Source organism: Leptopilina heterotoma, unplaced genomic scaffold (genome assembly GCF_015476425.1).
Source record: "Leptopilina heterotoma isolate Lh14 unplaced genomic scaffold, ASM1547642v1 Lhet_212, whole genome shotgun sequence".
Classification (NCBI taxonomy): domain Eukaryota; kingdom Metazoa; phylum Arthropoda; class Insecta; order Hymenoptera; family Figitidae; genus Leptopilina; species Leptopilina heterotoma.
The window spans coordinates 2068904-2080536 of NW_025110930.1; the positions used below are offsets into that span (position 1 = coordinate 2068904).

The window sequence follows — 11633 nt, forward strand, 5'->3', positions numbered from 1 at the left end:
TAAAATTAACAGAATTATGAAATTCTTTAATCGAATAAAAATTTTATCGTGACTCTTAAACTCTGTAAAAATGTTACTACAAATGATAAATAGCAGACGTTAAGTAAAGTTTGTTAATCAAATTGACCTGGAAAATATTGCCCTTAACTTTTGCTTGAGCTTTGATAGGAAATCTAGAAATTTACTCAAAATGTTGACATCTCTTATTAACTCAAGTTTGCCCTGTAATAATTAAGTAACTGCCGTTTTCGAAAGATGCAATTAAAAAAAAATTCAATTGCTTATTAACTGAGATGAATCTCGCATAAAATTACAAGTCTTACATTTTGGAAAATATTAATTTAAAGCACATTTCTGCATTTGGGCGAATGCGTATAAAACATAAAATTAACAAGAATTAATTATTAATAATTGTAATTTGTATTTTTATAAAAAAAGTGATTTTGGAATGTAAATTAGAAATTGTTAGCTAAGCATTAATTTTTTTAACAAAAAAAAAAATTAATTCTTAACTAAAAATTTAAAAAAATTAAAAGAATAAATCAAATTAAATTTAATGATTTAAATGAGTAAATTCAAAATTGTTAGTTAAGAATTAATTTTTTTAATAAAAAAAATTAATTTTTAACTAACTATTTTTTTAATAAAAAAAATTAATTCTTAACTAACAATTTAAAAAAATTAAAAATTAAATGAATAAATTAAATTAAATTTAATGATTTAAATGAGTAAATTCAAAATTGTTATTTTTTTAATAAAAAAAATTAATTCTTAACTTACAATTTTTAATTTACATTTGTTTTCGTTATCTTTATTAAATTTTGAAATTTGAACAGAAAAAATTACGTTTATTTGAACGTTTGAAACTTTAGAAAAATTGATATCTAATTAGGTTAAATTTATTTCAAGTTCATGCAGAGTTAAATATTATTATTCTTTTAATAAATTTGTTACATATGTGTTTAATCAACTGTAAAGCATAAACTAAAAGTATAAGATTTCAAATGACGTAAATCATATCTAGAAGTTGTTGTTTGTTGATGTTTTTACTTAAAACGTCATTTCTATTCGAGTGTATAATTCCTCGAATAATTGTAATCAAATTTTTAAAAATACATATTTACGTGAAGGAAATTAATTATTCGAATTTTCCTACAGGCAAATTTGGTAAAATTTTAATTCTCGTATACATTTCATGTCCTTTTGAAATTACCACTGAATTCCATTTTTCTAAAGAGTAAAAAATTATTCTATTTTATTTCTTTAAAAAAAACTATCTGCCTTATCAAACTTACATTAAATAAAAAAGAAAAACTATTTTTTGCATTATTTGCATAATCTTTATTTCAATGTTTATACCATTGTTTTTCGTTTACATAATTAAGTTAAAGAATTATTTCGCCTTTTTTCATTCGTAAAAACATTAAATTCTAATTTATTTCAAAAATACAAATTGAAATAAAAACCGTTTTACTTATATTTTAATTTATCAAACCCGTTATAAGCCATTGAAATTAAAAAAAAAAACTAATAATCCGTCGAGACAGACAACGAATGTTATTAAATGTGTTTTGAGATCCTGTTTAAAAACAATTAGTTACATTGATTTTGCAATTGTAATTCGTATAATAAACAAAAATATTAATCAAGTGTGTATCCGAAGTTTATTTGATTTTTAAATCAATCTAGCAAAAAAACAGGAAGTAAAAATCATTTTTTTAATGCTAATTTAAAACCTACTGTATATTAGTATTCTAATTGAACTACATAATAATTTTTTTTTGTTTATGTAAATTAGTGTCTATTAATTTACATGTCAAAATTTTTAAATTTTAATTCAAACTGTTTATCACTTTTTTACTATCGTCACTGGAAGAAGCATTTACGGCATTTATTATAAATTTAGATCAACGTATGTCAAATAAAAAAAAACCAGTAGAAACTGGGAATAAGTTCAATATTAGTCTATTCAGAAAATAAATACCCCCACTCCTAGTCTTTTGAAAAATTAAATTTATAATTATTTCCAACCTACTAATTAATATAATTGAAAATTATTTTCATTTTTAAGAACAAGGACATTTTTAATGATATCAAAAAAATATTCTAAATATTCCATAAAATTATTTTTTAGGAAATTTTTTCTGAGTAATTCAATGGTCAGAACATATTTTGACCCCTTTTGAATTTTTATTTTTCCTAAAAATTAATTTGATAATTTACAAATAAATTTTATTTTTCTAACTAATTTTTGATAATTCTTTTTAAATATTTTTTATTTTTTACAATCTAAATATGTTCTGAAATTTTCACTGATTCAGATTTAGAGTTTAAATAAAAAATGTGACAATTATAATTAATATTACTGTTAATATTATATTGCTTTTATTATTAGTAATATTATTATTTATTTTTATGTAAAAAATTAAGACTCATTTGCGTTTTATGACAATTTATTTATAAATCATTCTTTACACTTATATTCTACTTAAAAATGCGTTTTCATTCTCTCTCCCTCTTTCTCTCATAGATACATACACACTTATATTACATTTATAGTTCTTATTACAAAATGTTTTGATTTTTGATAAAATTATGAAATTGTTGAATGGTTTATTTTTTTTTTTTTAAAAGCACAAAATTTCTGAACACATTGTAACAGCAGCTCTCATCGTCCATAACCGGATGATCTATAAAAAAAAATAGAAAAATCACAATGTTAATTAAATTGCATTCTAAATTAATTATATTTTTAAAAAATTTTACTTGAGAAAAAACGAAAAACAAAAAGAAACCAAAAAACTTGTTTTCTGGTTTCTTTTTTGTTTTTCGTTTTTTCGCTTTCTCCATAAAACAATAAAAAATAATTTAATACTAGTACAATAACAATAAAAGAAAATTTACCCAGCATTGGCATTTGCATTCGCATAAGATCCTGAACCATACGGATTGCTATTGGATCCAGCATTGGCTGAGCTCTGGGCATGAGAATTTCCACCATAACCACCTTGTCCATAACCTCCTTGTCCACCATGACCTCCTTGGTGACCTCCACCATATCCACCTTGATGACCTCCACCATATCCTCCTTGGTGACCTCCACCATATCCACCATGACCACCACCTCCATGTCCACCATGTCCTCCGTAACCACCTCCTCCATATCCACCATGACCATGACCATGTAATCCATGACCATGTCCGCCTCCGTATCCAAATCCGTATCCACCACCACCACCACCACCATGATGATGATGGTGATGCGGATCAGCTGCTCTTCCTATTCTCGTCAATATGCCTGCTATAACAAATAATTGTAATTTTAATTATTCTCGCATACGGTTATTAACAATGAGATAAAAAAAATACTGTTTTCGATTATTAAGATGATAATTTCTTCAACTGAGGTAATTATCTCTTATTTGTTAGTTAATGCCAATTCAACTTTCAATGTATAATTATATATTCGTTTGTTTTTCCATTCCGTACCATTTGATCCATTCGTTCGAAAAACCACTCAAGTCCATTTAAATTTTTAACGACATAACTAATTCTTTAAACTAAACAAATAATTGTTGAATAATAACTCATTATTTTCGAACAAAACATTTTTATTTTGTTTATTGTTACTTTCAAGAAGTATTTGTTGTTATAAAATTCAAAAACGAATTATTAATTTTAATGTAACTTCCATAACAATTATTATATCGTTCTTTATTTTATAGAAACTTGACATATATTTGTTGTGGAACACAGTGATAAAATTTTAAAAAACAACTTAAATGGACTTAATTTGTTTTTCGAGCAAATGGCTCTTTTATTGTAATCATTATCTAAGAAACTGTTTGTTTTCAAACAAAATTTTTGTTGCTTATGATTCACTATTTTCTAAATACTCTTTACTATTTTTTTATAACAACAAATACTTCTTGAAAGTAACAAAATATTTTTAATAAAGACAACTTCAAATCTTAACTTTTAAGACAACTTAATGATTGTTTACCAATGAAATAGATTTTCAAATTCATTAAAACTTTTGACTAAATGTTTACGACAAAGTAAAATTGTTTTGTTCGTAAATAAATGTCGAGTTATCATTCAACAATTATTAGTTTAGTTTAGTTAATTGAATTTTGATAAATGACTTTCTTTCACGTTCATAAATAAAAAAAAAGAAAAAAAGAAAAAAAATAAAAACATAAAAAAATAAAAAAAAAAAAAATAGAAAAATAGAAAAAAAGGAAATCAACAAAAACTTATACCAGAATTGATGAAAATAATTAATTAACGTATTTTTAGATAATAATTACCATTGCCTTCATATTGAGCAGGAAAAGCGAACGTAGCCGCTATGGCAACAACAAGCACCACCAAATATTTAATCATATTTTTCGAATAATTAATTAACTCTCACAAATAATAAACAAATAAAATTATTCGAATAAAAAAGTCTCGTGAAAAACACAGCTTCCAAACGAGAAATGATACTGTTGATGCAAGACATATGAATTTATATACAAATACTCGAGCATCTATACATAATTTTATGACTAGTTTTGCGCAGGTGTCGGCGGCAGTGGTGGGGTTTTGGGACTGTTAATTATTGCAAGCTATAACAAAACTTCTTTATTTCCCCACTCAGACATGTTTTGAAAGGGTCATTACCATGGCCATGAGACGTAATTCCCGAATCTCTTCACGGCAATTAACCCTGAGATTGATGTGACAAAGAAAATTTTTGTTTTTTAAGAAACAAAGTGCATAGATGATGACGATGAATTAAGGGAAATGAGATCGAAACTTTTTTTCATCTTTTCTTTTGTTTTCGAAATGAAATCTCTTTCTACATACTGCCTGCTCCTTTGTCTATAAACGTATCAATTTCGGAACATTAAAATATCGTTAATTTGTAAGTATACAATTATTAAATATATTTTTCTCCTTCTTTTGAAATTTATAAAATTTACAGTTTGATTTTTTAATTTTTTTTAAAATGATAGTTTTTTTTATTTTTTTTTATACTCAGAAGTAAGAATTTAAGTTGCGCAAAGTTAATCATTAAAAAAAGGTTTTTCTTTGAAGAAAATTGACTTTGTTGATACATTTTATTATTTTTATTTGATTCGCGAGTTTTTCTATTACTTCTATTACTTCTTTTTTAAATAAATATTTAATCATTATTAGTCCCCCATAGGAATTCAAATTCTTCAAAAGATTCAAATTCAAACTTTTTTTGAAATTAAACAACTCATATAAAAATATTGTTATAAAACATGAAGAAATCAATTACTCCGAGTCGAAGACTCGGAGTGATCGATTTCTTCATGTTTTATAACAATTAAAAATAAATTTTTTAATAAATAAATATTTTTATTTTAAATAAAATAAATATTTTATTTTTTAATAAATTTTTTTCGGTCTTAATACGAATACGTTTTTCGTCAAGTATAAATAATCAAAAAACCAAAAATTAAAAAAAAATCTATACAAATTGATTATGAAAAATGCATAAATTAATAAAAAATGATCATTCTCACAAAAATAATAATATATATACACCACACTTTCTGGAGATCCCCACAGCTATTGTAAATACATGAGTCATCGAATAAGAGAAATCATTAATCTCAGTCTCAGCTGATGCTAAGTTTATTATAAAAAAAATATGAATTGTGAAAAACATTAGATAAATTATGACTTGTAAATTAGTCTTTCAGTAAAACGAGACCATTAAAAGAGAATTCTTTAATTTGTTAAGTCATCGTCATGAAGAACTTCCTTCCATTTTAATCGACGAAGTTTTCCATAACATAAAGTGAATTTTTTTTATTTTATTAGAGAGGATGAAAAATTAGACAATGAGTTCTTTATAATTGCAGTGTTGATCGAACAATTCTACCGTGAAAAATATACGTTACATTAAACCTAAAATCTAAAAAAAAAAATTTACAATTGTTTTTGTAATTTGATCAGTATCTCATTTTTTTTTTTTTTTTTTGAAAATTAAGACCAGTTTTATAATTTATTTAACTGAGTTATGTTGATATAAGCTTATAACGTATAATGAAATAGAATTACCGGTTTATTTTTACAAAACATTTCATTATACAGAATAGAGGATTATTTATGTTCAGGGAAAAAAAATGTGGGGTAATTTTTAATGTTTACAAATTTACAATTTTACTATCTGGAATTTTTATCCAGTTCTGCTTTCTGTCAATTTTTATTATTTTTAGGGTAAATTACATTTTACTAAAATTTACTTCGGAAGTAGTAAAATTTACTCTTTGGTGTGATTTTGTAATTTGATGTTCGATTCGAATTTTAATTTTGACGTTGATTTTGACTTCGACTCTGACTCTGACTTTGATTTCGAAAATCTGAGTGAAAGTGAAAGTCCAAAGTGAAAATTCGAATCGAAATTTGAATTCCAAAATCGCACCACTGAAAGTAATGAAAAATGACAGAAATGGTCAGAAATTCCTGACAGTATAATTTTTTCTATAAAAATAGTAAAAGATAATTTTTTCTGTAAAATTGTTTGCCAAAAATGTTTTTTATTTATTTAAATTCAAAAGATGCAAAAATTTATGACAAATTGGGAAAATCGTTTTTTGCGTTTATCGTCTTTGAGTAAAACACTTGTTTTCGTACGTCTTTATTTAATTTGATAATTGACGGATAAAGATGAAACACTACTGGGAATCCCCTTTCAAAAAATTCCCGAAGATCAACGCTGCTTCGATAATAAGCGGTAAGATGTACAAAAAGCTAATCACACAAAATGATTTTAAAAAACATTTGAAACAAAATTACATATATTAAAAATCGTCCAAGCACATAAATACAATTTACTACAAATATCTTCAACATAAATACAAATTACTACAAATATCTTTAACGCTATAATTAATTCAATAAAAAAGTTGCAAATTCTACAAAAGTATTTAAAAAATACCCAAGTAAATTTGGGGTTTTTTTACCCAAATAAACATGGTTAAATTATACAAATAAAAAAACTTTACTCCAAGTACTTTTTAAAAATAAAAAAGAAAAATATTTTAGAAAATAAGTTTCAAAAAACAACAAATAATATATCGAGAAAAAATATTTTTTGTTGATATGGCTGCATAAGGAAGTTTGAAGAAAAAACAAGTTGTTGCATTATAATCAATACAAACATGAAGCATGGGATAGCAGAAAAAATAAACTTATTTTTAAGATTGTCTATTCATAAGTCTAAAAAAGTATCTTCAATTTATAATTGTCCAACTAATATACCAAGACTGTTATTAAATTATTACTTCTCTTCCCGATGGTAACAATTAAATGGTAATCATTGCACGTCATCTCTCTAATATCTGACAATCTAAGAAAATGTAAAACTGTTTTCAATGAAATTCAATACTTTGGGTATAGTGTAAAATCGTTGGAAACAATAATTGTAAATTGCGCTCACACGCAAATGGATTTCCATTCATGAATAATATTTATGTTACGCATTAAAATACCAAATTAATTACACGAATAGAAATAAAGTTTTCAAAACATTGTATTCTAAAAATATGTAATGAAACATGTAAATTAAAATTAAATTTCGACAATTTTTTTTATTTAATTTTTTCGAAAAATTGACGAGATTTTAAAATACACAATTTTGCTTTTTATTAAAATAATCTGATTTTTATCAAAAATATGAAAAAAATATAAAAGTATAAAGTATACAAGGATATGTAAAAATATGAATATTATATATTTGCTAAATATTTAAAAACTTAAAATAACATTTAAAAGTAAATAAACTTAAAGAACTGTTTCCAAAATTGTACTTTTTTTAAAACTGAAATTAGTATAATAATAAAAACGGGTGATAATCCGGGATAAAAAATTCTACTTTAGGAATTCTTGCCAAAATGCCATCATTATAATTCAAATAAGTCAAAATTTTTACAAACAAATTTGTGAAGTTAATCAATATAAATGAGATTTTGTGAAAAAATTGAAAAAATCTTCAAAATATATGAAATAATGCTTTTAGTTCCAGTCTTATATAATATTTTTATTTTAGAAAAACCAGTTTGGGACAAAGTATACAAGGAAATTAATAACTCTCTTAATTCAAGCATTGAAACTTGATTTTTTGCAATACAAAGAGAAAAGAAATTTTGCTCTACAATTTTGTCATAATTACTGACAATTAACTTATAATTTTGGATTTTATTATTTTTTTCTATAATTTTATAGTTGTAAATTATTAAATTGGATTTTTATAAAACTTAAAACTGATGCAAAAATATGCAAACATTTCTTTAATTAATAATTAGGTACGTTTTTTTAATAATATTGATGTTTTCAATTATTATTGAAATTCTCGGTTTTTCAAATCCAATTATAATAATTTACAGAAGAATACAACAATAATTAAGTCATTGATTCTATATACAGTGTATAGTGTAGTTTATTATTAATCTTCAGCCGTTGGTGGTCGTCTCGCCTTCTTCCTATGCAAATTAAAAAAGAACTTTTCAAAAATAGTGGAGAATAAAAATAAATATAGTGAAATAAAAACGGATTTCTGATTCTTTACCTTCTGTTTATGTTTTCTTTCTTTTTGAATATGAATATTATAATAACTTTTATTTATAGCGGATCATTGTCCTTTTCACTTCAAATTAATACAATTTTTCTTCCTTTCAAATTGCATTTTTAAGACTCAAATAAAATTTTTATTTGTTTTAAAAATAATTTTTAGAGTCCAATAAAACAATTTTTATTTGTTTCAAAGATCATTTTTGGACTCAAATTAAAAGTTTTATTTGTTTCAAAAATACTTTTTTGTTTCACTGGGTGCATAAAAAACAAACTTTGGATGTTTTTAATCCAAATATTAACATGCTCTAAAAATCTGAATTTACAAAAAAATTACTAGTAAATTTTAGTTATTTCATGATGTTCCGTTGGTACACTGGGACATTTGGACTCGGATTAAGAATTAATTCAATTAAATCAAATTTAAAGAAATTTTTTTTTTTAAATTAATGTTTAACAATTTGTAAAATTTTGGAATAAAATTTTTTTCTGCTTAAAAACACTGTGATAATGTAAATAAAAAATTAATTTTCTTACTGAGGCGATCCACCATAAGCAGTGGCAACAGAATTTGCAACACCTCCTTTTCCTGTCGAATAGCTATTGGCGATGGCAGTGACAGAACCGGAAGGTTCGGAAGAAGAACCAGACCTTGTGGCACCTAGAGGATATCCAAACATCATTGGAAAGAAAATATTACGACTCGAATACGGATAACGTCGTTTTCCTTTCATTGGAACAAAGGGAACAGTTTCCTCAAAATCCTCATCTTCATCCTCATATTCCTCAATTTCTTCTTCTTCTTCTTCTTCTTCTTTTATTGGTCGAATAACTTTTTTTCCCTTCTTGCCAATATTTTTTTTCCGCGGACCAGGAGCAACTTCCGTCTGAGATGCTTCTTCCGGAGGATTTGTTGTGTCACGATATGATTCAGTGTTCGACTGCAAAATTTTTACTTTTTTATATTTTTCTAATTTACTTTTCAAAGCGAAATCGAAAAATTAAACCGTATCGACTATTCGACTATTGTCATCCGATATTAATGATAATACCACAGTTTTCTTGAAAGTATCAATTAGATCAAATCAATTTAATGCACATTGTAAATAGAAAAGTCCTAATTTAGTACTAATTTTGGTTCTGAATCGTAATTTACTTCTATTTAAATACCAAAATCATCTCTAACTTTGAACCTTTTTTTTACAGTGGCATTATCAACTTAATGCCAAAAATTTCGATCTGTTTTTGATTTCATCTACATTTTTGGTATCCACTCGTTGAAATTTGATACTTTAAAGTTAACAGTGAATAATGATGAACAATAATTATTGTAAAATATTGTAAGTATACCTCTGACTGATCCTGAATTGGATTCCAAGTTGGCTGATCTTGATGCTGATGATTCACTGAACCTATGTTCTCCTCTAATTGCGAGACTGGTTCACCTTGGAAGTTTGACGTTTCCGGGTCATTGATGGGCTCTGGACCGGGTTTTAAATAATTTGGCTGGAAATCACCTTTTAAATAAGTTCCGGCTTTCACGGAATTTCCTTGAGCAAAAACCGCAGTCGCCTGATCGCCATCGGTTCGCCGAACCGGTCTATAAAAGAACATCATCGTTCTTTGGGGATAAGCACTGATCGGAGTTCTTTTTCCTCTCATGAATATTAACGGATTTCCATACGGAGATGATTTCGGAAAAGCGTGTACATCTTTCACTAGCAAAACCGTCAGAGAAATAATAAGAAACCACAGAATCATTATTTAAAGTTTTGTCAAATGTTGCAACGCAATCCAAATTTTTGACTATTGTAACTGAATTTTCAACTATTGTAACTGAATTTTTAACTAGATTTGCAAACGAATTCGCAATTAAATTTGCATCTAAATTTGTAACCGGATTCGCAATTAATTCTGCAAGTAAATTTGCAACTTTTGTAACTGTATCTGCAGCGAAATTTGTATCTAACTTTCCAACCAAACTTGTAACTAAATTATCGAAAAAATTTGGAACAACAGTAAAATTACGTATATGTGAAAGTGGAAATAATGTTGAATGCAGACTTTCTGTCTGGCAAATGCTTTTATACCAGAAGACCCCCTGCCCCTTCTTCGATGTCATTGTTCGCTGCTGGGATTCAAGAGGGATGAGAAATTTACGAACCCCCACTTTGTCTCATTACAAATGGACACACATGTTTTTCTTGTACCTGAAGGAATAACCCAAGATCATGGAAATTGCTACGTGACATCCATGCGAAATGGAAATAAAGTAAATTCAAATGAATTAATCGCGATCCGATTGTAATCTCGCAACTTGAATGAGACATTGCGACAGCAAATATAACGAATTACAAGTCGATCAATTTTTACCCTACCTTTAAACTGCCCTGACGGTCTCCTAGACCGCTATCTTAATTTTTTGCGTTTATTCCTTCTTTTAAAGATGCAGTTGCATCCTTTACATTTTTTGACTTTTATCTTCTTCCTTTTCTCACACAAATGTTGAAATTATAGAAGAGAAAAAGTTAAAAATCTTTAAAATTAAATATTTACTCTTTTAATACAATAAATTGAGATAATTTGAAAAATTTCCTTTTTTATATATAGAAAACTTTTATCTTCTTTCTTTTCTCATACAAAAGAAACACATGAAGAAATAACGTATGAACCTCACAAGTGTTACACTAAAACGGACTGGACAGAACTCCAAAATTATCATTTTCATCAAGAAAATTCCATTTTTATTTCTCACAGATTGTACCATGAAAAAAGTAGTTCACATTTAATCAACTTTAACTAAGTTCAATTCATATATATTCCCAAAATATTGGACGATAGTCTAGGTTTGAAATAAAATTATTGAATAATAATAAAATTATTAAATTAAAATAGTTTATGTCACGTTCATAGGACGTAACAGTGCCATTGCATCTATAAATTTTGAATTTCTAATTTAAAGATGGTGCAATTTGAAAAATTTCTTTTTTTAAAAACAGAAAATTTCTTTATTTGCAAAAATCATTGTGATCTTTATAAATTTG

General features: G+C 25.8%; 2 protein-coding genes across 3 annotated transcripts; both read right to left on the minus strand.

The window, feature by feature from the left end:
- Positions 1-2435: 2435 nt before the first annotated feature.
- Positions 2436-4500, minus strand: LOC122501609 (glycine-rich cell wall structural protein-like). Of its 2 annotated transcripts, none has more exons than XM_043611210.1 (3): positions 4311-4500; positions 2905-3298; positions 2436-2690 (listed from the first exon to the last, which is right to left on the minus strand). In XM_043611210.1, exons 1-3 carry the CDS (start codon positions 4384-4386, stop codon positions 2669-2671), a joined length of 492 nt encoding a protein of 163 aa, XP_043467145.1. In that variant the 5' UTR covers positions 4387-4500; the 3' UTR covers positions 2436-2668. The 2 variants fall into 2 exon arrangements, with proteins under 2 accessions (XP_043467145.1, XP_043467144.1); XM_043611209.1 differs by having other exon boundaries at positions 2905-3301; positions 4311-4499.
- Positions 4501-8202: 3702 nt separating this feature from the next.
- Positions 8203-10847, minus strand: LOC122501608. Its single transcript, XM_043611208.1, has 3 exons — positions 9940-10847; positions 9127-9530; positions 8203-8501 (listed from the first exon to the last, which is right to left on the minus strand). Exons 1-3 carry the CDS (start codon positions 10348-10350, stop codon positions 8465-8467), a joined length of 852 nt encoding a protein of 283 aa, XP_043467143.1. The 5' UTR covers positions 10351-10847; the 3' UTR covers positions 8203-8464.
- Between the last annotated feature and the right edge of the window lie 786 nt (positions 10848-11633).

Coding starts and splice junctions, on each gene's coding strand:
- LOC122501608 (XM_043611208.1), bottom strand. CDS start 10,350: ATGATTCTGTGGTTTCTTATTATTTCTCTGACGGTTTTGCTAGTGAAA. Junction 9,531..9,939: donor CAATTCAGGATCAGTCAGAG/GTATACTTACAA, acceptor AAAATTTTGCAG/TCGAACACTGAATCATATCG. Junction 8,502..9,126: donor GCTTATGGTGGATCGCCTCA/GTAAGAAAATTA, acceptor TAATTTGCATAG/GAAGAAGGCGAGACGACCAC.
- LOC122501609 (XM_043611209.1), bottom strand. CDS start 4,386: ATGATTAAATATTTGGTGGTGCTTGTTGTTGCCATAGCGGCTACGTTC. Junction 3,302..4,310: donor TGCTCAATATGAAGGCAATG/GTAATTATTATC, acceptor TATTTGTTATAG/CAGGCATATTGACGAGAATA. Junction 2,691..2,904: donor AATGCAAATGCCAATGCTGG/GTAAATTTTCTT, acceptor TTTTTTTTATAG/ATCATCCGGTTATGGACGAT.